This window comes from Castor canadensis, chromosome 6 (assembly GCF_047511655.1).
Source record: "Castor canadensis chromosome 6, mCasCan1.hap1v2, whole genome shotgun sequence".
Classification (NCBI taxonomy): Eukaryota; Metazoa; Chordata; class Mammalia; order Rodentia; family Castoridae; genus Castor; species Castor canadensis.
This window is the reverse complement of record NC_133391.1, coordinates 147,905,674-147,931,322: the sequence shown is the minus strand read 5'-3', so window position 1 is coordinate 147,931,322 and position 25,649 is coordinate 147,905,674. Positions and strand designations below refer to the sequence as shown.

The window sequence follows — 25,649 nt, the reverse complement described above, 5'->3', positions numbered from 1 at the left end:
TATCTCCAATTCTCACGGTATCAGTATTTGGGGAGGTTTATATCAATGTCCAGGCCAGGCTCCTGTGCGTCAGGGCCAAGGCATCAGTCCTTTCTAAGAGCTGTCTGATGACTTTTATCTGAAATCAGGATTGGAAACCACTGGTATTCTTGATTTCAAATAAATGGATTTAACTATTTGCCTCTAAATTTTTCTCCAAAGAATGGGCATGGTGGTGTATGCCTGTAAACCCAGGACTTGGGAGGCTGATCTAGGAGGATGTGGGTTCCAGGCCAGCTCGAGCTACGTAGTAAGAATCTGTCTCTAAAAAACGTTAAAAAAGAACTCTGTTGTTTAAGTATGATTTATACATAATATAGAAAATGTGTGTCCATGTCTTTGTGGGATGTGTGTGTTTGTGTATAAGACCCTTGAAAAGTTGTCCTGCAAAGATTTACTGAATTTTGGATGAGCTCCTACCCCAAGATGACTTAGGAGGGACAGGATGGAGAACCTCAGAGCCCCTCTATTCTCCCCGTACTCATGGCATGCTTGCTATCACAGCTCTGACTGTAATGACCAGGTCACTTCACTTTTCCTAACCCTCTTTACTCAGATAACTAAATTTGTCACATTCTTGCTCAGAATAGTAATTTCTTTTTAAAAGTCAACTTTTGTAATTATTATCTTTCAAACTAATTTTTCCCTAGCAGCATTTACATTCTAAATTTTAACATAACAAACTTCCCTACAATATACACTGTCTTCCTTCCTTGCTGTACAAATAAATATATATATATATATACATATATATATATTCTGACTTCATCCTTTTCCTTCAAATAATTTTTTCATTGTCCCCTACATATGCTATTATCAACTCTCTCCCCTCTTTCATTGACTTTTCCGAGTCTCAGTGATCCCATTCATTTGTTTAGATCAGAAGTTTTCAACCCATAAAGATCCTCACTGGTCTTCAGGGGACATTTGAAGATGTCTGGATATAGTTTTTATTGTCACAAATGAAGGGAAGGGGGGCTATTGGAATCTAGTGGGTAGAGGCCAGAGACATGACTAAGCTTCCTACAATACACAAGACAGCCCCTCCCCAAAAAAGAATAATCCAGGCCAAACTCAAAAGTGCTGAAGTTGGGAAACCTTGATGGAAATCACATGTCACTCTTTCACGCAGCGAAACACTGCCAGAGTTGAGTGAATCACTAGCAGATGTTTACTGAGCACTTGGGACATGCTGGGGAATAACATATCTGTAAGCTTACAGAGCTTTGCTTTGCTCAAAACCAGAGTTCAGGAGAAGTCAGGAGGGAAAAGAGACTCATGTGACTTCTTTCCAGGTCACATACACTTTAATTCCAGAGAATTTCTTTCTTGACAGCCTGCTCTGTTCTGGAACATGCTACAAAAGACTTTGGTCCTGAAAGCCCTTGGCCATGTCATGCATATTTCTTAGGTTTAGATAATTAGAAGCTTTTATTAAATCTTTTTTTTTTAAACTGCCTTGGATACTCCTTTGGGGAAGAACACAGAGTGTCAAAATTGGATGTAAAAACATGATGTTACTGAAGAAAAGTGATTGAGAAATAAAAACAATTAAGCCTTGCACATAAACTCTTTTGGGAGTGGAAGTGACAGTGCTGAAATGTGAGTATGAACTTTTCAGATATTTCAGAAATTAGGTGACAGAGGAAGATGTTGTAACTTGATGTTCATATCCAAGAGAACTAACTACTGGGTTAAGCTTACAAAAACAGCTATGTTAAACAGAGTAATCTTCACTTACTATTTATTCTTTAAAAAGCAAATTAACTTTATTTCTTTTCTTTGAGAAATAAATCCCTTTGTGGATTTGCACACATAACTTAGTTTTAGAGTCAGATTTTCCTGTGTGTTCATAAACTTTCTTTTTTCTTTTGCTGGGGTTGGGGTTGGTGTGAGACACGAACTTGCTATGTAGCTCAGACTGGCCTTGCCATCCTCCTGCTTCTTTCTCCCAAGTTTTAGGATTGTAACCATGTGCCACCATGCCCAACTTCCCTATATCTTTTTCCTCCTTTCAAATAGTAAACATCATTGTTGTTGGGTTTTGGCAGTAGGGGGTTTGAACTCAGGACCTTGTACTTGTTAGGCACAAGTGCTTGAACCATGCCTCCAGTCCTCATTTTATTTTAATGGGAGAGGAATATATTTTACTTTATTTTATTTATTCTATTTTGTTCTGTTTTTTGAGATGAGGTCTCCTGATAGAGCCCAGGCTGACCTGGAACTCAAAATACTCCCACCTCAGCCTCCTGAGTGCTGGGATTACTGATATGTGCTACCATGCTTGAGTCTCTGAGACAGGAATATTTTAAATTTGGAGGTTTCATCTTGAACCTTGCTCATCTTGAGATCCTGGACAACAGTGTAATGTGATAGTATAAGCAGAGGCTTCTTGGTAAGTGGATCTGGGTTTGAATCTAGACTTGACCACTTGCAGTTAAGCTACCTTGAAAATTGCTGTGAAGGCTATGCCCACATCTGTACAGTAAATACAGAATATATTAGTCAGGTAGATGTTGCTCCCTGGGCTTGCTAACAGATTTAAATGACATGACAAGGTGGAAAGGGCTGGGAAAATTGTGGGTGCAAAATGATTGGTAGTTCTTCCTCTTAGGTTTCTTCCCTCCTAGGAAATGTTATCTAGTTTCTCTGAATCTTATTTTCTTATGTTCTGCCAGGGGGTAATATTTACCCTCTGTCTTCTGATTACTTCACAAATATTTGTGGAAGATGAAATGTAATCATAAATAAGAAAATTTGAAAGCTAATCATTTTGTCTAAATATTTCATGGAATTCTTCTTAACTTTTCATATTCTACATCAAAATGCCATTTTAAGAAATCATGCCTGCATGTATTATATTTGGTTAACATTTTCAGGAGTTGAAATCTCTAAGAAAGCCTCATTTCTTTCAACAAAAATGGATTATATCATAGAATCACATGTGACTTTCTTGCTTTTGTTTCTTTTTATTTTTTTGAGACACAGTCTTTGGTCTTTTTACGTAGCCCAGGCTGAACTGGAACCCATGATCCTCCTGCTTCAGCCAATCCCAGTGTTGGGATTATAGGCATGAATCACCATGCATGGCCCATATGTGACTTTCTAATTGTTGCTTTGACCAAAGGTTTTAGTTCAGATTTTAGTCCAGATGAATTAAATAGACAAGTATGGACCCAGGGAAGGGATTATATGTATACAGCTCCTCCTTCTCTCTCTCTCCACCCCCCCAATACGGCATAATAACATCTCAGTTACCTTCTAGAATCCCAACATCTTCAACCAATATGGCTAGCAAATGAATATCACTATAACAGAAGTTCTCAGCTAAGAGTGATTTTCATCCCTAGCAATTTCCCATTGTCTGGAGACAGTTTGATTGTCATGACCTGGATTAGGAACCATCTAAATAGATACAAGCCAGAAATATTGCTAAGCATTCTAGAGCTCCCACAATGAACAGTCATCCAGTCCCAAATGTCCACAGCACTGAGGTTTAGAAAGCCTTCTCTACAGTTCACTCTTACCTGAAGTAAGAGTGGGTACTGTGATCTAAAGGTGTCATACATGCCAAAGGCTGTAGTCACACTGGGAAAGTGCCCTTGGAAAAGCCAAACCTATTAATGTACACAGCATTCTCTTCAACAACACTTTGTGACTTAGTTAGTCTTAGCAAACAAACATACACAACACATTGGTTGTGTAAGAAATACTTCTCTCTGGAAAGCAAGTGTCCTCACAGCTTGCCACGGTTTCCTACAACATAGCTGCAGAAACCCTTCACAGCTTTCCTACATTCATTCTAAAGCAAAGCCTACAGCCCTCCATTATCACTGAGCATTGGATTACTATTAAATTAGATGTCACAGCAACAGACACACAGAGCTCCAGCTACATGTTATCAATGGTTACCTGGGAGGACAGTCCTTTTCATAGCACTTCTTCTGTCTCCCATTGGGCTGTGTTTCTGGGTCACAGAATGTAGCTTTCACGATCCCATGGCCCTTCTTCATGCATTGGGCAGTCTGGCGGCGGATACCTGGGATCAGAGAAAAAGATCCACACAAACTGAATTCTGAGCCCATGTGTTCATTGTCAGTGGAAATCCCCCATCATGTCAAATGCACATGTTTATAGATGGTGGGAATGTTGTCTAAAAGTTATTTGCTTTTAAAAGCAGACCTTATGTTACCCGCCTTCATGCTGCTGTGGCAATGGGAGGAAGAGAACTTGTTCAGAAAGAACAGCAGATAATGTAGGTAGATTATACAACCTATTATGTACATTGCAGTCTAGCTGTGAAGACAAATCTAATACATGTGTGTTAAATAGAAAACAAAGTGAGATGTAAAGAAGGAAAGTAGGTGTTCTTACCAAGTGTTACCAGGCAATTGTCAGCTTAATGAAGGAATAGAGGAGGTGAAGAACTTTAGATTAGCTGGGGTTAGTAAACTCTGAAAGGTTGAAATGAAACCCAAAGTAATATTGGAAAGTTTGAGATGTTATGTTTTTAAAAGAACAGAATTTTTTACAGCAGGGATTGATAATTAGATTGTCTTCAGAATCCAGAGAGATAATGTGAAGGCAGCACACAGGAAGCAGCAGGGCCTCTAGGCAAGCAAAGCTTGTCCCAGGCACGGTTCTAAGCTGTGTGTGAGTGTGAGTGTACACCTTGATACATAATGTAATAATGTGTTACCTCATGACAACTCAGTCAGGTCAGCACAATCTTATTGCTATCTGACTGATGAAGAAACTGAGACATAGTGAAGCCACATAGATTGAGAAAGGGAAAGAACCAATGGCTTTGTTACCTGGGCCATCTTTAATAAGAGAACTTGTAGGATATCCAGAAATGTTATAGATTGAGAGGTAAAGGGGCAGTGGGGAGAAAAGTTGGCATCTTTCTTGGAAAGGCTAGTGCTTTGATATTAATTGTGAAATTTTGGGGTAGGAATTAAGACTGAGATCCCTGGAGGACAGAGCAATAAGCTTTCACAAAGACTGTAACCTGAACTCTCAGGATATCCAGCCCTTTTTGCAGTAATATGGATCAAACACATGCAATGGCAAGTCCTCTACCACTGAGCTACTTCCCCAGCTCTGACATCCATGTCTTGAAAAGACTTAACAGTACACAGAACTTCAGAAGGCACTGAGCAATCCAGTAAGCTGATCTTGTCCTCACTACTGGCAAGCCCGTGGAAAGGCTTTTCAACAACTGCACAACTGCCAGGTCTTGCCTGGAGCCAGCTCCCCTATCACCCATCGCCTCATACTACCTCAGCCAGGCAAACTTGCATACCCAGATGCTAGAGAGGGCATTTGGTCATTTGAATAGTGGTCAGAAGGAGTTTCAAAAACAGTAAATGAGTCTTCTAAAGTAAGTGAACAACATATTTTTTAGAGAAAATTCTTTTTAAGAAGGGACAGGTAAACTTTTACTCCATTAGCCTTTCTCAACTATTGCTGGTGGAATCAAGACTGAATGGTTGTGCCAGGAAAGCTGATGTGTATCTGCCGGTGCAGAGAGGGGAAAAGAAAAGGCTTAGCTCCTTAGGAGTTTAATGGAAGCTTTGGGTAATTTGGCAAATCCTTGACATCAAAATATGAAATGAAGCAAAATATAAAGCTGTCAGGTGACTTGAAGAGGTTGAAAACCTCTCTAATGGACTTGTTTCTGTGCAAAAATAGCAGTGATAAGTGCACTCAGTGTTCCTAACTTCAGAAGTAGCAGAAAGGTACAAAAGCTTATACAAAATTCCTTTCAGAAAGTTTCTAACATTACATGGGCCAACCTGAGACACCAGCAATGAGATGAACATGTGGACTGGTCAGGCAGAAAACTAATAACTGTGTGTCAGCATTTCTTCATTAACAATAATGGTCTTGTTGACTATTACTCTGCTATTCTCTTAACTCTTGAATTCTCAAGTGACTAAACCCAAAAGTTCCAAAGAGAGGGCCCCAACCCAATGGATGGACTTCTCCGATGTTATGGCAGTTCAGTGCCTGTCCAAGGTTTCTTCCTCAATTCTGATGATTCTGTGTTTGTTAAGTAAAATTCAAGCTACAGTTCACTCTTGGTTGATTGTTGGTTAAATAAATGAATAAAGAAAGAAAGAACAGTAAAACCAAATCCAAGGGTCTTGGGCTCTATGCCTTACTTTTACTTCTACATATCACTTGGTGTACTCTGCAGGAAAATGAGAATAGTGATATTCAAATAATTTCAGGGTAGGAAGCTGAGCTAGTTGATTTCTGGAAGTGTCTTCTACATCTTGAGACCTGTAGTTCATGAAAGGAAGGCAAAATTTAAGCATATAACCAACCATATTATAGTTAATATAATTATATGGTTAGACTAGAAAATAGTTTGTTATAATTATTGTTAGAATATTTCAAAATTAGTCAGGAGTGGTGGCTCAAGCTAGTAATCCCAGTACTCAGGAGCCTGAGGTGGGAAGATCATGAGCGCCAGGCCAGCTTTTTTTTTTTGAGACCCCGTCTCAAAAAAAAAAAAAAGAAAAAAGACAAATAATTAAACAAACAAAAACAAAGAATGTTTAAAAATTGTGCTAGTTTATTGCTTTAGTGGATGTGCATATGGAAGATGGCATTTTCCAAAGATGGCTGCAATAACATTTTCCTATTTAACTCTTCTATAATGTGACCTTGACATCTGTCCATCAAGACATGGAGTCTGATTCCACTGGCCCTTGAACTCAATGCACAAGTGAGGCTCTATGAATATAAAGCCTGTACCAGAAAAGTCCAGGCAATACTCTCTAATTCTCTTGTGTATCTAAGTCAGGATACTCTAGCCACCATGGTAAAAGAGAGGCCGTGTGCACTATGATTGAGTTGATAGTCTCAGATTAACCCAGCTCAAGTGCCAGTAATGTAAGTAAAGGAGCCTCCTGATGGTTCCAGTCCCCAGGCATTTGAGTTACCTCTATTGAAGTCATCCCAGCTATATAAGCCTTCCTAGCTGAGGTGACAACCATGGTGGATCTGAGTCATGCTATTCCTAGTGCTCCCTGTCTAAACTTCTGACTCATAGCATCTGTGAATGTGAAAAAGTGATGGTTGTTTTACTGCCCTACATTAAGTGGTTTATCATATAGCAGTAGCACTTCAATTGAGTAGCACTCAATGAATGCAGGCTGTCTTCCTTTCCCTAGTCAAGACCCAGAGCTGCAATCTTGCTTGGCTTGCAATAGGTGATCCAACCTTGATTTTGCTTATTTTTCATCCCCTTCCTTCCTGTGCTACAGTTTGTTTTCTCTCCAGACCTACTATTCCCTTTTCCCTACCATACTTTGAACTTTTAGAAGCTGAGACTTCCAGTTAGGTTTAGGAAATGGAACATCGTCTCTTTGTTTAGTTGCATCTTCTGCTTAATTTTTCTGGCCAAGAGATTGTACCTGTGTTCTTCCACCCACCATTGTTAATGGGAAGGAACAATTAGTTACCTTTCTTGGTCTCCCTCAACCCTACCCATGCCTGTGAAAGTAGCCAAGGCAGTCAGTTTGTATATGTGCCTATTTCCTGACAGGGTCCCTAAGTGATAATCTCTTTTACTGTGAAAGAAAGAAAGGAAAGAAAGAAGGGATGGAGGGAGGGAGGAAGGAAGGAAGGGAGGGAAAAGAAAGTGAAGAAAGAAAGGAAAAGAAAAACTCTTCATCTTCAGTGACTTACTCATTAGTTAACTCTAAAATCCAATTTCTAAAACAACAACTATTAACATATGCTATTATAATACCTCTCGTGGAGGGCATTAGAATCAGATCATCCTTTTAAGAGTAGATATCATTATATAATACTACAAATGAAGAAAGTGTAAGCAATTAGGCTGAATCTATGAGAACTGGATCTTCCTAGAAATTAAAGACAGAAAAATGACATAGACATTTTTTGTCTTGCTATTTTCCCATTTTTGTGCAAAGTAGACATAGCCCCAACAGAAATTCTAGCTAGTCAATGTTGCCAGTCAATCAACATGTTGCTACAGCACTAAGTTAGATGTTTATCTGGAAAAAAAATCACTTGAAAATGTTACTTCTAAAGTAAGAATCAATCACATTAAAAATGTAAGGCTCAAATTCAAAATGCTGTACCAGAAAATTCCGAATCCCTTTCTTTCGGTAGCAATGAGGACATTGGTGTGTGGGTGTAAATACTTGGTAAATTTTGCTGAATATTAGCAGTGAAAGGTCAATTAAGTGTCTTGACTTTTAAGAACTGTCTCCCTGTGCTCTAAAACTGATCGTCTTGAACGAACATTGTGCCTTGACAGAAGGAACCCAAAAAGTTCCTCATGTGAAAAAGAAAAAGAACAAATACTGAAACAATTCATCCTATTTCCAGTTTACTATTGAGATTAGAAAACAGAGGGCATCTGTTACAGTGTTAATTTAGTTCCTAGAAGATTGGATTCAAAAGATAAATTTAGGTAGGGTATAGACTAAGTAACTGAAGACTTAGTCTATTATAATGCTCTATGGCAAAAAAGAATACCAAAACAAAAAAAAATGCAGTGTTTATTTTTCCATCTAAACTTAAGATCAAAGATGATGTGACTAATCACATCACCTGTCAGAGACACAAAGTATTGTATACTCAGACATTAAAATATTAGGTAAGATTTCTTTCTTTATTCTCACTTAGATGACAATAGTACCAGTGCAAGGAAAATTTCACATTGGTACATAAATTATATTTCTCCTAAAACTGGACATAGCAGTGATTTTAATAATGTGAAATGACAACAATTCTTTGAATCAATAGAGAGCTTATCACTAATTCACCTAACCCAAAATACACAGAAATAACATTAACTTCACAGGACAAAAGGAAGAGTGGGAATTGTGTAACTATCTGCGTCCTTATCCTACTAACTTTCAATTTTAGTTCCCACTTAATATTTGCCTTTTTCTTTCAGGATCCCTCAGCTCCCTTAGTTGTTTTTCTTGCTCATATCTACCCTTCATAATGAAAGCTCAGTCAAGCAGAGCATGGGTCCCATCTCTAGGAGTTCAAATACATTCAGATGCATGTGTGTACATGTGTGTGATCAACAGCAATCATAATGTCAGCATTCACAACAATACCATTGAATTAGAGCTGGTCTTGAATTTCCTGTTTTTAACATGTACTTGCTGGGTGATCTTGGGCAATCTTCCTAACCTTCCTAAGCCTCAGTTTCCTCTTCCTCATCTCCATGACAGCAGTAAGATTATAGTACAGAGTTGTGAGGATAGGAATGACTTATGTACCCTAATATGTTCATGATCTACCTTAAGTACATCTACCCTTAGTGCTTATGGCACAGTAGTCCCTTCCAAATCTAATGCTTCTTTGTAACCAGATCACTCTCTCGTGGGATATTAACTCTCTCTGAAGCTCTGCTTCCTGCACTTTGTGATATCAGGATTGGCCTCATGGTCTCAGACTCGAGAACAGGAAATTCAACCTCCTTCTTGCAAACGATTGAACACTCAATTACATAGTTTATTTTTTGTACTTCAAAAAGACTTCACTGACTTCATACTGACTTTAATGACTGCAACTATTGATTGGATATGAGTTACTGTGACTTGATTTTATGATTAGTCATTGCCAAAACCCACTTATCTTACAGTATCACTAACACTCAAAGCCAATAATATTTTCTCCCCTGAAACATCCATGAACTGATTACTTAAATTGATGTCATGGTACGGGTAACTTATAAGATGCTAAGAATTCTCAAACAATAGTATTGCTTTTGCTTAAAAATGTTTAATAGTGTTCAGGAAAAACAGTTCTATCCTGCTAATGAATCATTCTAAAAACTTACCACAAACAGTTCTCCTCCATCCTTATAATTCTCCTTGTGCAACCATTGTGTACAAATTATACAAAACATACACTTAAAGAAAATCAGAGACCTTCAAAATCTCACAACACTCATGGGTTAACAGGGAAGCAGACAGTCAGCACTTTGCAGAGTAACTGAACAAGGAAAATCTTCATAGAAACCAACTGAGAAATTCTAAGCAACTCTATTATTAGAGAGCAAAACTAAATGCCAAGAAATGAGGGAGGCACTAATCTGTGCTGGATGCACAGGGCAAAAATGGGGTGGGACTTAAAATACCAGCAGAGTAAGAAACCATTGAATCAGCCACCATGGCTAAAGGTTCTCATTTGTTCATTACTGACATACAACTGGAAAGCTATAAGACTTCCACTGAATATTGCTTGTGGTATACTTGTATGTTTATGAATATGGTAAACTACATAGTTTTTCATCTTACGGCATATGTTAAATTCATCTCAACAAATATTCTTATTAGCTTTTTGAAGCCTTATATTAAAAAGCATCTTCCTAGTATTGTCACAGATTAATGTCTGGATTTGATTGTCATTTGATTAATGACTGAATCAGAATCAAAGTGTCTGATTCTGATCTTCCATGAACTGGATTCTATCTTTTATGGTAACTCATCAGAATTAGATGTCCCTATTTATATTCTCATACATGATCAAGGATATGTGGACATATCTCAAACATAGTTACATTTAACTTTAATAGGAACACTGTCAGACAAACCCTGTAAAAACTAGTTTCAATAGAAATAACTATCGGCTCTACATGTATTTATTTCTGATGAAGTAATCTAGTTTAAATGTCAGCTTAAAAGAACAGTTTGAGCCATCTCCAGGAACTTTGCATTCATGGTCTTAAGCGTTTTCCATGATTGTTGTTTCCTACTAGAACATGACATTCCTTAAACAAAGGAATGATGACTAAACTCCAAAGAGAATTCAGTCAAGTGGGATGAATGGAAAGTTGAAGTCCTGGATAGGACAGGGAAAATGTTCTCCCTTTAGTACAGGCCATTGTTCTGCCAAACAACTCCCAAATGTATAATCAAGGACATCACAGAGCACAAAACTGGCAAAGGCCCTATGCAAAAGTGATGCGCCATTTTCTAAAAAAAATGTCATTGCTATGAGTTTTATAGGACCCAAGGAAATTTTGGTTAGGATGCATTACAACTGACAGTGCTTTGCAGCACTGGGGCTGCATTGGGGCAAAAATGTGGCCTTTATATTTCTGTGAAAGTTATCCTTGATTTTTACCAAAGCATTTTCTTATTAATAGGGAGCTCTGAAGCTTTCTATTGAGACAGCATCTGGGTCAAGCATTTCATGGCAATGTTTCTTCACCAACACCCCCATCGTCAGGAAAATCTCTTTTGGCAAGACTTATGCAATGGATTGTTATTCCTTCCAACTTTTCCTGAGGAGTTGTTAGTTCTAAATTCCCCTAATGTCATGAGGTCACGCACCAGGAATAAGGGAGGGGTGAAATCATATACGGCTTACAAAAGAGAAGAGCACAGACTGGCTCACTGATGTTCTAAGAACCCTTTACCTTTAAATAGTGGACTGTGGAAAATAAGCTGGTTATCACGTCAGTTAGCTAAATTTATATTGACTTGTCAATATTTCACATGGATCTCTATTACAGAAAAAGATAATAAAAACTTAATATTCAAAATAAAAATAACATCTCAGTGAATTCATGCTTAAATAGCCTTTGTTAAAATTATGTAACAATATCATATAAAATATAAATATGTAAAAACATTAGATTATAAAATATATAAAATAAAAAAGAGAAAACCAAAAAGGTGCTCTGCTCAAATGCAGGTAAACAGCTCTGAACACAAGACTTAGTGAAGTTCCCTGTGATGGGGACCTGGGGAGAAGTCACTGGCGGCCTCATGTTCAGCTCCAGTGAAGTGAGAAGACGACGTGCTCCCCAGGAGGTAGAGGAGGCCACCCTGTCACAAACCACAGACAGTCTTTACTCTTAATGAGTTTGAGGCCCAGAAAGGTGGCAAGACAGGGTGTCAGCCAAGCTATCTGCTGGCCCCCCTGACTACATCTAATGCATCATCAGCATCATTAGAGACAGCAGTTTTGAACAGTCATAACAAGTCTCAATCCTGAAAAGAGGTCAGATACTGCAGTCAGGTAAAATTGCAAAATTATTAGAAAGGGTGTGGTGCACACAAAGGAAGGGAGGAAAGGAGCAAGAGAGAGAAAAAAGTCAAAGAAACAAAGGAATCACACTCTAATCAAAACTTCAAATAATAACCCAAAATTATATAAAGAAATCTATTGCTAAGAAAGGCAACAAAATAATCAGAACAGCCATCATCTACCGTGCGTTAAATAAACTTGATAGAGCAGGCTGACAAATACCTCAAAAAAAACATGTTACTGCCTTAGGACATTTTCAACTGGAAACTTTTACAGGCACTTTAATTGAACATATATAATGACGTCAACCTTCCAGCAAACATGATGCATCCATAAAAATGATAGCAATGAAGACTGAATAACACATGAAAATACCCGTTATATGCCAACTGAAAATATGTATTTATGTACATAAATACATCCATATGCATACAGCAATAGCCAGATGTTCCCTGACTTATGTTGCTATCACACCCTGACAGACGCATAGGCAACTTGAAAATATGAAGACAAGGAGTCTGACTATTTTTGCCATATTTTCTCTGTCTCAATAAATGATACCCTAACTTAGCCAGTCACCTAAGGGAGAACATGGGATGTTATTTCTTAATATTCCTTCCTGCTCAAAATTCTCTACTAGCAGATAAAGTGAATCAACCACTGAGTTCAGTCTAGTCTATCTCCTTACACCACATTAAGTAAACTATCTAAGAATGGCAGTACAGTTAGTAGCAGAAAATCTGTTCACAGAATAATCAAATTAGCATATTATTAGAGAAAAATCATATGATCATCTAAGTAGTTGCAAAAAATTATAGACAGATAAAATTTATTATGAAAAATATAATAAAGGAAGAATAGAGGGAGCTTATTTTCTCTGACAGCTTCCTCATGAATGTTCCTTATCCACTGTAATCTATTCCTTCTCCAGTATTAGAAGCCTAAGCAATGCAACAAATCCAGAAAAACAAAAACAAGATAAAACATCTGGAAAGGAGACAAAAATGTCCTTGTTATTAAACAATATGATAATTTAAGTGGTAGAGCACCTTCCTAGCAAGTGTGGGACCCTGAATTCAAACCCCAATAATGCCAGTCAATAAATAAATGAAATAAAAATAAAAAGATTTTTAAAATAAGGTTATAGAGAACTAGTTCAATACAGTAGAATAAAAGCCTGGAACAGAGCCCCACACAGCTATAAGCAAATTAGATAAATGCCAATGAAGAGAGGCTGTCCTATTCATTAAATGTTGGAATAGCTGATTATTCATAAAAAAGTTAGGATGCTTTACACCACATAACAATGTAAATTTAGATGGCTTAAACTCCTTATATGAGATTCAAAAGTTTAAAGCTTTTAAAAGAAAATACAGGACCATATGTTTTTAACTTTGAGATAGGAAATTGTTTTAGTTAAAATTGAATCAGACATCAAAAGCATAAGCAATAAAGGGAAAATTTGATAAAATCGATTACATTAATATTTAATATTTCTGCTTAGCATGAATCCTAATTAAAGGAAGATGATGTAAAGAAAGTTAAAGACAAAATGCATGCTGGCACAAAGGCTTCTAACTTTCTCTGTTCACAGCACTGTTAAGTTTACTGTAAGTTTTTCATGGTACCTGAATGCCAAAAAAAGCATTGAACCATTCCACTCATTAAACAGTTGAGTCTCAATTAGTACTTATTGCTTAACAACTTAGCCATCTGGAAAGACTATACGAATGAAAAGTCAAAATAATATTTTAATTCTATTTAAAATTAACTTACTAATGAGATGTGTCTACTAGATACTGCACAACTTTTTAAATCTTGGGATGAGACTAGACATCATCTTCCTGTTTCACACTAATTTTCTGGTGGTGCTTACTTTTTAAAAATTGCAGCAGTCACTGAAATCCCAGGGTTATAAAGAGGATGTCATTGAAAAGAATGTAGCGTGATCTACCCTTGAAAGTCTGAACCCATGAGGTATGACCCAGGAATTTTATTCTAGGTAGACATTTTATGGAAGCTCAAACATTGAGGTAAAAAAGGCAGTTTTTATAAGGTACTCATTTTAGCATTGTAGAAACAGTTATAATTACAAAATAATAGAATGTAAATTAATTGTGGTATATTCATACAATGGAATACTATGCAATCCCTTAAAATGAATGAACTACAGCTACTTTTATCAGTGTGGATTTGTCTCAAAAGTATAATATTGAGTAAATAAAGCAAACAGGATACATTGAATATGATTCTATTTATAGTAAGCTTAAATTCTTGACAAACAATATTATATAGTGCATATGGCTATACACATGCACAATGAAAGTATTTAACAATAAATATGAGAACAATGAACACTGATTTCACAACCCTAATTAACTCTAGGGAAAAGGGGGATGGAAGTGAAGTTGGAGTGTGCTCCTAAATAGTAGTTGTGGGATTATTTTTCTTTAAAAATAAAAATTCAAACAAACATGACACAGTGGTAAGATTTAATAAAGTCCAGTGGTTGGTGCACAGGAATTTGTTACTACATTCTCTGTTTTCCTGGTGTGTTTGAAATGTTTCCCAGGTAAAAATTACAATACTAAAATCATGCAACAATTCCAAAAAAGAAAATGTTTCCTGTTTTAACTCTTTATTACGAAAATAAATTTGCCACAAGTTTCTTAACATTACCATATAATTTACTTTACTTTATATTTAATTTACTTTTATAATGTAGAAAGTTTTGAATAGAAATAAAAACTAATTACTGAATGATTCAGTGTTTTATATTTGGCAATGTGCATCCTGTGTGAATATTAGCATTTATTTCATCCTTTATGTTTGAAAATATTAAAGTCAATATTACGTCTTTTTCTTTGCCAGAGCAAAAGAACTCATGGTACCTCCAAAAGGCAATGTGGCTGAAGTTCAGGTGGACACTATTTTTTTATAATTCCCATTAAGGATTAATAATCAGAATGACATTTACCCAGGTAAATGTGCTGCTTGAAGGATGGGGCAGTGACAAAATCAAATGTCGGGTTCACATTGGTTAATGATGTTCAATTTCTTAGCTAATTTCCCTTAGCTTCTTTGTGTTCATTGCAAAAGTCAGCTACTGATCTATTTATTCCAAAGCTCTGAAATATCGCACACAAATCAGAATTCATCCTGTCCTACAACACAGGAGGCAGAGAATGTTCCTGCGTTTCTTTGAGGAGGCCCTGCCCAGTTAGCATTAGTTAGTGTCACCCTGTGGCGTCCTGGGACAAGTGATTTAAGCTTAATGCTTCAACTTGTACTTCACTGAAAGATGAGAACGAGGGGGCTATCATAAATTGAAGAAGTGCTTGTAACTATACTCACGATGAACTCTTTTTTCCTCATAATTGTTCCTCAAGGGAAGGTTTTTCTCTCACTTATTTTCTGTTTAAATTGCCTTTGCTTCTCTGGGAGCCCAGTTTCCCTGAGAAACAGGCCAGGGCAGTGGGACAGCATATTTGAAGATGTAGCCAGGAATCACAGATCTGACTGTCTTACCAACATGTCTGATGTGTGCTGACTGACCACACCTTTGACCTAAACAGATTTCTAAGGGCTTAGCATTTTCAAATGGCATATGTTTTAAGGGGGGCATTTTATTTCTATGAATTCTAAAAGCTAAACTTGGGATTTTGTGCTGTGTTGTGGAAAGAAGAAGTCGATAATATAAAAATTGCTTCTAAGGTTGACAGCACACTTACCCGGCTTTTGTTGCTGGATCTCATTCCATGACTACTTTCTAGGGGGTGGGGAAGTGAGGAAACCTGCATCAGGAACCAAGGATGTGAGAAGCAAGCCCACAAAAGAGGCAAACTTGTCTCCTGGCCCACTCACTCTGTCGCTTTTTTTCCCTTTGCTACATCATGCATTCTGCATCTGCATTGGGTAGTTGCCCTAGTTTTACAGGCAGGGATTGTAGGCTGGTAGCAAGAAATTCAAGAACAGATTCAGACATGATCCAAAGAGAGGAACAGAGGCAGAAGTTTTCAAATATGGCACTACTATTAAAACCCCTTAAGGAAGGTGTCAGTGCCAATACGCCTGACCCTTGCCTTCATAGGCATCGGGAAAGTTCATCCAGCACTGAAGCAGAGACAGTCTGTGCTTCCCAAATGTCCTTGTGCTCTTCCATATTTCCCAGCTTCTCTTTTCAGTTAGATAGTACCAATGTGACTAAGGCCAACCAATGAGATGGGAGCATAAAGCCTCTCTCTTTAAACCAAGACCCTATATATTTACTGCCCACAAGGGCCCTGGGCCATCTTTGTGGGACCTTGCAGATCCGTGGGCAGAGTGCAAACCACTGTGTTAGATCGCCCTAAATGGCCAACTGTGAAGCTGTGACAGCAGCTGTTTCTCACCTGTCCCACACGTTACACTGCATTCTGTCCAGTGACTGAACTGCCAGAAGTATACCAGCTTCTCCACATCATTGTCAAGACCATCTTTTCGGATTGTGTACTCATACTTGATGCCAGGGTTAGTCACTTGGAATAGTAGCTAAAAAGCAAGAGAGGTGTAATGTCAAACTCTGTCATGAGTTCAGACTATCACCATGTAGTGTAAAAACACCACTCAATACCCATAATCTAAAGTTGTTTGGGAGCATGCATTGGAACAGATACCGTGAAATGGATTTCTAAGTCTATATTTATATATTTACTGTGCCTCTCTATAGATCTACATGTTTTCCATTCTGTTATTTCTTGATTGAATTCCCACACAAATTTCTATTCCTATGAATGGGAGGTCTGATTGATTATATGACATAACTCTGAGGGAACGGCAAGGAGGGTCCTTTCCAATAATCAGCAGATGGATCACCCTGTGCCCTTATGTACCTACTAACTTGTGGATACAGATTAGTGCCTTAGTTTTTCCATTCACAAAGTGAAGATAACATTAGTACTTGCTGATGGAGGTGTCATGAGAGTTAAATGAGTAAATATATAAAGTGATTCAAAATGAGTAAATACATAAAATTAGCACTCAATAAACATTAGCTTATATTACATTTGTGGTTGTCTTATGATGGCCTTTCTCAAATCTCAGGCTGGTAAGTTCCTTTAATGTGTAATAAAATGGTCTCCTTTTCTTTTAGCTAAGGTGTGCCATTCTTGGGATCTTCCCTTATCTTCCCTTTCCTGCAGGCAATCTATTCACCACATATTTAAAATAGATTTGTTGCAAATGTAGAGGTGGTGGGTAGGTTACTTCCTGGGGTTGGGGTTCTCACAGGTAAATCCTTGCCCTTGTGGGTAGGTCAGATGTGAAGTCTCCTAAGAGTCACATAGCACAGCTGCCAACCTTGACCTACAGCTTCAGTGAGTCCTCTGGCCTCTGTCTCTAAAATGACCTCCCTCTCACTTATCAATGTGGCTGAATCTGACTCATCTTGGGCCATCTGTCATCCCCAACCCACTCTGATTCTACCAATATTATAGCTCTGCTGTTGTGCAGGTCATTGCCCAACATGAATAACAAAACTCTTGTGCTTTTCAAGAGATTGAACTGCATCCTAACTTCTTCTTCCCACAAGAGTTTCACGAAGGCAAGCCGTTTTGCTGAGGACAGTTATGTGATGCACATTAGTTCATTACTACTGTTGGAAAGCTACGTGGAAACTCATGTCACACTGACAGTAGGCTGCAGGAATCCTTTATGTACCTGAGGAGTAATTCCCCTCATATAAGTCAACCTAGAAATTAAATTCAAATTTCCCAATGGGTGCTTTTAGAGGTCTCAGCAGTTTGTTATGGCAATGTCAGCAATTTCAAGATAATAAATGATAAACACCACAAATCTCTCATTCCTATCCCTGTTCTTTCCTTAAAAAAAGTTTTAATGATTCTTCCTTAATGTTTCCCTTGGAAAGAAATTATGAAGATTCTAAATAGCTTATATGCTGCTATTCCTTGCCTGTCAGCATTACCTGGACCCACACTGACTCATTGGTGGGACCTGGGGCCATCAGTTTCTCCAAGTCTCCTTTTCTGTCATACTGGAAGATGGTCCCTGCTAGCTTGTAGTTCCCATTCCATTGGATAATAAATCCTCCATTGAGATAATACTTTTCTGGGTCTTCACTCCTAATAGCCAGGAAGTTTCCAGCTGCTTTGACTTCCATTATCCTTATGTCCCTTGCCCCTTTGGGAATGAGCCCAATGTCAACATAACCTAAAGAGAGAAGAGAATAATGAAAAAGATACATTAACATTTCAAGTGAACAGAGTTTGATTCTGAGCTATTGTTTATCCCCTTCCCAGTGCCTTGGTCTTCTAGATCCCATGTTGAGTGGCCACTGAAATTGGAAGAAGTACCAGTTATGGGGAATTATGAAGAGATTGTCTAGGAGCAGAATTCTAAGTAGCTTGGCAACTCAGTATGTGAACAGTTTTGTGAGGAGAGGTGAGCTAAATGTAGAAAGGACTCCAAAGCTTTTTGGTTGATCTACAATTTACTTTTCTGAGATTTTACGTTGATAGTTCAAAATGTTACAGCTCCTAGTTAGCTTCCTGCTGAATTTCTTCCTTCCCAATTTGTTGTTACGATGATTAGTCTTCTTAAACATTGCATCAGATACATACTTTTCCTCTTCCCATCACCTGTGAGCTAAAAACAGACTCTTAGAAGTAATTTAATCCTGACTTCCATTCATTAAGAAAATTCTGGAGGGAACCTTAATTTGATTTCCACCTGGCTTGCTTGAATACAGCCTATGATGAGAAACTATGTTCTGAGTACAGCCTTTTATACTGTCAGACAATTCTACTCATTAGAAAGATGTTTCTCCTTATGTTTTTTTTTTTGCTAAAACATGAATTTATAATCTGTTTTCATGGTTCTCATCCAGCCTTCTAAAGAAGCTTATATAGATATCCATTTCAAAATGATGATCAACTCTAGATATAGTCATCTCCTTACTTACTGGTGGTCATGATGGGAAACAACTGATGAAAATAGGAAATAACACTTGGTGGTTGTTTCTGTTTGGAGGCTCCATGTTAAAAACTTTATGCTTTTGTGTTCTGTATGCTTTTTAAGAAGCATGGATTCAGAGAACAAGAAGAGCAGGAGTTTTGAGGTGTCCTTGTGAAAGGAGTCAGAAAGCTTGTATTCTTCTTTCTGTACTGCCACAAACTAGCTCTGTGACTTCCATCAATTCATTTAACTATTTCATCTACATAAGGAAGGGAACTGAATGATGTCGTCTCTCAACTCTAATATTCAATGATTTTGCTCTTTTCTTTTATTATTTTAATTAATTAAGCATTGCTGGGGATGTAGCCAATGGCTTCATGCATACTGGGCAAGTGTTCTATCACTGACCTACATTCCCTAGCTGGATAAGCAAGATTCGAAGCAGAGTAATTTATACAATTTAACACATTTTCTATTGGTTTGTTTGTTTGAGTAGCTGGGTTAGAGATTCGTGTGCTACTATGCACAGCTTCAGTATGACATATTTTAATGAATTTCGATTATTATGAGTAATTATTTAATCTAATAAAAACACACAGAGAAAAAACTGTCAGAATGACAGGAGAAATAGATGAATCTACAAAATCAATACCAACTATTTTTGATACAAAGTCTTGCTATGTAGCACAGGCTGGCTTCAAACACTTGATCCCCTTGCTTCAGTCTCCTAAGTGCTGGGATTATAGGTGTACATCACCACATCCAATTTAAGATTTTGTTCTTTTCAAGCTAACCATTCTTTGTTCCTTTAACTTTTTCATATGAAATATGGTCTTAAAGCCCTGATCATCCTATTAATTTTCCACTGGATACACACTATAATTTTTGGCCTGACAAACAAAAATTGTTATGGTTTGAATATGAAATGTCCTCCACAGGCTCATGTTTTAGCGCTTGGTTGCAAAGCTGAGGGGCCTTTGGGAAGTGATTGGATCCTGAGAGCTCTGACCTAATCAATGGATTGCTTATCGGATTCATAATATGACAACATTATTGAATAAGGTGAAAAGGAGGTGGGGACTAGTTGGACTAAGTAGTACATTGTGACCTGTTCTGGAAAGATGTGAAGGAAAAGACTGCTGAAACCATCCTAAAGATGGCAATTGAGGAAGTGCAACAAGTCGTCTTCTGCCCAGAACGCCTTACACAAATGCTACGCAACAGAACTGATCAGTGGCTGGCAGTTATGGCAATTGGGCAACACCTCGAGAGACTACCTTGAGAGACCAACCCAGGGCCCAGTGGGGAGAGAGGAGTGGAACAGGACGAGGGCATCATCGGGTCTATAAAAAGGAACCTCCCCCATGCCTCAGTGGACTACCAGTTTCTGAGTGCCGCCTCTGTGCTTCTCCAGCAAGAGGCCTTTACTTTCATTTCTCAATAAAACTCTTGCTCACTTTCACTTTCATTCTTATCTTTATTCTTTAAAGAAATGGAGAACAAGGATCCATGTTAGCTGAGCACCTTCTTGCATCATTCTTGGTTCCCAGCACAGGCTTGAGTCAAGGGGTCCTGCTTCAACATTGCAAGGTCAGTATAAGTCATGCCAAACTGGGGGAAATTACCTAGGAAGTGACCATGATCATCCAGCACACTGGTGGACTTCTCCTCCCAGGGGGATATCCCCGACCATGCTTAGCATGGTCAAACTCCCTGCTGACTCATTTCCCTTGATAGGGAAGATTTTCCCTCAGGAACCTGGGATAGATGCCCAATGTCCTCCACAGCTAACAGGTAGGCAACCCGAGAAACTGGGAGCTGGCCAGGTGTTTATATCTGACTGCCATATGCTATGACAGCAGGGTTGAAACCCCAGTGCACCAATGCTTTCGATTTTGCTCTCCTCTCTTTCACTTCTGTCCTCTATCCTTCTGTGGGTCAGAATAAATGGTTGCCCTCTCTGTCCTAGACAACAATGGGCTTTGTTTTTCAGTCAGGCCTGGGAAAAGTCCCTATACATTGCTGTCCAAGGCGTAGTCACTCGACTGTCCCCTGAGAACACCCATGTCCTTCGTGCAGTCCCCTTTTTGATTGGGCTCACTGCATGACATATTCTCTGACCTGGAAATGCTGTGTATGCCTGACACTTAGCTGAGCATGTCCCTGTGGTCTACCCTCCAAGAAAGAGGGGGATTTAGCCATAGAAATAACCACTCTTATAGTTTTGTCACATTTTGTTTGACACGTCTAGATGACTCATGTGTCTCTTTGAGTGACCCCCAATTTTCAAGACTATCTGGGAGGGGAAACAACACCGACAGGCCCCCTGAGTTTCCTTTCTCTATCCATGCAGGCTCTTTTGGTCGTTCTTCAGCACTTTATAAATAGGACCATATTTGAAATAAAAGCTTCCATTCTTAGAAAAGAGCCAGATATGGGATAAGGCAAACAGGCAAAGGAATGGTCCGGGTCACACCTGTAAGATGGCTTATTCCAGACAGACCCCCATGTTTCTCCCCAACCTTAGTTGTAGGTATGCAGAGGAAAAAGTGAAAGGAGAATGGGATGACTTCTTCTGAGTGGGAGGTTTCCACAATATGGGGACACCTGGAAAAAGGGAATCCTCAAAGTGACCAATTCCTTATCCCTCTTTTTGGATGGAAGTTCACACTTCCCGAGTGCCTGAGGGATCCTCTCTTGCCTATCTGTTGAAACACTGGAGGAATCTTGACCCAGAAAATCTGTGAAAGAAGATCCCCATCTTCTGTTGCACTCAGGCCTGGCCCCAACACTCTCTGGGAGATCAGGAGAAATGGCCAGAAGGGAGAAGCATTAGTTACAATACCATCTTACAGGTAGACTTATTTTGTAAAAAGGAGGTCAAATGGGTAGAGGTTCCATATGTTCAGCTTTTCTTTTACCTGAGGAACCACTCAGAATGACTAGAGGAATGTGAGCTGGACTCCCAGACCTTGATTGTTCTCTGTAGGGGACTCTCTTCTGAACCTCCCAATCTCTGGAGCAACAAGGTCCAGAGGCTCCCCTAGACCCTCCCCACTTACCAAGACCCCCAAGGGACCACCCCCTGGGAAGGGAATTCTCCCATCTGGAGAGTTCCTAAAATCTATCCTAATCTGAGGGGACTCAATAAAACACCCCTCCCAAGGGTGCCCTACAAAAGCATACTAATGTGATACCAGGGTCACAGTAGGAGAAGATCATCCTGAAGGCCAAGTTCCTTACAATTCAGCTCTGTAGAAAGCTTCAAAAACTGGTGGCAGAGGGGAGCAAGGATCTGGACCAATTGGTATGGACAGCTACATCTGTATCCTATAATAGGGATCTGGAGAAAAGATAAACCTCAGGAGGCTTTGATTGCCGCACTATAGGTAGCTTCCTCTGGACTAGGTCCAAGCCCATGGACCTGCTTCCAATATGGGCAGGAGGGCCATTACTGGAGGGAGTCCTCCTGGAAGAATAAACAACCTCCAGGACCATGCCCCATTTGTAGGGGGATCCATTGGAAGACATGCTGCCCTTGGCTCTTGACAGAGTCAGGTACATGATCATTCAAGCAATGACAGGTCCCAGGACCTTCCATCCAGGCTCTTGTGATGACCATACAAACTGAGAAGCCCAGAGTTGTTATCACAGTTGAAAAGTACAAAATCAGCTTCCTTTTCGATACAGGAGAATGCTTTTCATCTATCTCCTTATCTCCTGGAGGATCTAGATCCCCAAACAAGGTCACCATTTGGGCATATCAGGCCAGCCCTTAGAACATTATCTCACCCATCCACTTGCCTGCTCCTGGGGAGATCTCAACTTCTGTCAGTCCTTTTAATAGTTCAACTGAGGGTTCAGCTTCTTTTACCCAAGGAGAATATTTCTGCTTGCTGCTAATAGACTCACGGGTAGCTCCTTCCATATGGAAAGAATGGACACTTGGTAAGGACAGCTCAAACGGCATCTCTGGCTTTGATCTGTCTTAAGGACCTCTCTCAGTTTCCCACCACAAACAATACCCATTGAGGCCAGTTACAATAGCCCTATTTGGGGAGTTAGGAGGGGACCTGATAAATAGAGATTAGTCCAGGACCTCCGACTGGTCAACGAGGCAGTTTTTCCTCTTCACCCTGTGGTTCCAAACCTTTATATTCTCTTGCCTCAGATACCATCTGATACTTCCCACTATTGAGTTTTAGACCTAAAAGATGCTTTCTTCTACATCCTCTTACACCCAAACAGTCAACCCATATTTGCTTTCAAGGATCTAACTCAAAAAGCAGGTCAGGTTGCATGGACTTCTCTTTCTCAGGGGTTCAGGGATAGCCCTCACCTTTTTGGATTGGCCCTGGCCCAGGACCTGGAAGAGTAGAATTACCCACAGGCCACTCTGTTTCAGTATGTAGATGACCTCTTTCTTTGCAAGCCATCCTAGCCCCCTATTTCCCGAGCTTCAGAGTCCCTCTTAACTTTTTGGCCAATCAAGGCTACAAGTTGTCTATGGAAAGGGCTCAATTATGCCAAAACATGGTCACAGGCTTGGGGCATGTCATGGAAGGAAGAACAGGGGCTCTTGGGGAAGACAGGATACATACAATCTTGACTTTCCCCTTGCCCAAAACTTTAAAACAGTTGAGAGCTTTCTTGGAAATGACAGGCTATTGCAGAATTTGGATCCCAAAATCCCAGCCTCTGTATTAAGTTCACCTTAAGCCCAGAGATACTCCCAATCTCTCACTGAGTGGAATAACAATGTCATTGATGCTTTTCACCAACTAAAAAGAGATCTAACCAGGGCCTCTGTCTTAGGTCTCTCTATAAGAAGGGAAGATTGGCCTTGGGGGTGAGTCCCAGTATGATGTGGCCAAAGCCCAATTCCTCAACCAGTATCAGGTAGCCAAGGGATGGCCTAGAGGTTTGTGGACAGTCACTACAGTCAGCCTTCTGATTACAAAGCTCAGAAATTCATCTTGGGTTGATCCCTGACAGTCTTTATCTTCCCTTTCTCTCTCTGGGACTGGGCTTCTGCCTTTTAGACCACTTCCCAGGAGAAAAGCCTATTCCAAGTATAGTTTCCCTACCTTCATAAGACAATTCCTTATTGTTAGGCTACTCCCCAATCTGTTGTGCTATCCAGAATGACACAGGCATAAAAAGTGAAATAAAACAGGACCATTCCATGAGACAGCTCAAGAGCACAATAGACCTAACAGGACTTCAAGCCACACACAGGTGCCTGCCTTCACCTAAAGACAGGAACCAGATTTGGACACCATTCCAGATAACACTCAAACAGTGGCTACTCTAAGAGGCTCAACTTAAATGCTAAAGGTGTTGGAGCCAGCTTGGCTATTTTCCTGGGATTTACTGTGTGTCTGGAATTTACCTTGGTTTCCCCACTCTGAGTCTATAAGCATCTTTCTGCTAGCTCTGTAATATTGCAAGCATCCAGCTAGCTTTACAATGTTTCCTGTAACTGTGATGACATTCTGTTGGGAGGGTAGGGGCAAACTCCATAACTGACTTGTTTTCCTGACCACCTGTGACCCATATACTGCAAAAAACCCCTGGTTACATAACTCACCCAGAGAGTTTTTAACTCATCCCCTGACACAGATCAGGGCTCAAGGCTTTGAGAAATCCCCTGAGTCCACTAGCATAACAAACCCCTTGATTGCAGTAAAAGCAGTCTTGGTGACTTTGTTTCCCTCGCTGTTTCCGCAACAAGGGAAGAGAGATGCCCACGGGAGGAAATTAGACAGGCATGCTCACTAACTTCCTGGCTTCAGATCACTAAAAAGAATGTTTTGACAGTAACCACACAGGTTTACCTAGCTCATGGGCTAGAAGACACTCCTTCCATGATGCAGGAGTTCAACCTAGGCTCAAAGCTATGGCCTAGACACAGTGCATTGGCTGGAGGTTCCACCATGAACCATGACTGGAGTTCACTCTAGGAGTGGATGCCCTGCCTGGATGACAGATGGCTCCTTCTTCATTTCTTCCAGATGGAAAACGTGTCATCTATTCCTGCAAACGTGTGTGGCCTGCGCTATCTTGTTACCATCTACAGAGTATTATAATCTGGCTAAATGGTTTTAAGAGTACTCATAAATGATATAAATGTATACAATGGTCTACCTGTTTTTGAGCTCTTAAATCTATGCATATTTAAATTGACATTTATGGTATGCTTAATTTAAAATGTTTTTACATTTAATCAAAATTACTACTAATGTTGGTGAATACATTTTCAGGATGGGTGTAGGCTTTCCTTACAATATTAGGGAAGTGGCTTGTGTCCTAGCCATTGAAATAATTCCCTGCTCCCATCTTCCCAAAAGCCTCCAAAGTGACAATGGGCCAGTCTTCAAGGTAGAGGTGATCCAGGGACTTTCTGGGGCTTTAGGTATAGATTACCATCTCCACTGTGCCTGATGTCCCCAGTCCTCTGGGAACCTTAGGCAGCAAACCCAGAGTCTGCTTTATCCTTACCTCTTGACTTGAGGTCAAAACCTGCTTCCTTCTCATACAAACTTTTGGATGGACTAAAACTGCTGTTCAAACCTCAGATAAGTCACCCCCATGAGCCCAACAAAGTTTAGGTTACAACA

At 39.4% G+C, this 25,649-nt stretch overlaps 1 protein-coding gene and 1 long non-coding RNA gene across 3 annotated transcripts in view; one reads left to right on the top strand and one right to left on the bottom strand.

The window, feature by feature from the left end:
• Adamts12 (ADAM metallopeptidase with thrombospondin type 1 motif 12) overlaps positions 1–25,649 on the bottom strand; it is a 326,530-nt gene that overhangs the window by 66,889 nt on the left and 233,992 nt on the right. The window contains exons 15-17 of one of the 2 annotated variants that reach the window (XM_074077647.1): positions 18,041–18,285; positions 16,470–16,608; positions 3,952–4,078 (exon numbers count right to left, since the gene is read on the bottom strand). In XM_074077647.1, the coding sequence (XP_073933748.1) occupies positions 3,952–4,078; positions 16,470–16,608; positions 18,041–18,285 (511 nt within the window). Of the gene's footprint in view, positions 1–3,951; positions 4,079–16,469; positions 16,609–18,040; positions 18,286–25,649 lie in introns of those variants that run through there. The other variant, XR_012449198.1, reaches the window with a different exon arrangement.
• Positions 1,383–25,202, top strand: LOC141424220 (uncharacterized). Its single transcript, XR_012449199.1, has 3 exons — positions 1,383–1,641; positions 20,520–20,619; positions 24,850–25,202. It is a non-coding gene; the product is annotated as an uncharacterized lncRNA (long non-coding RNA).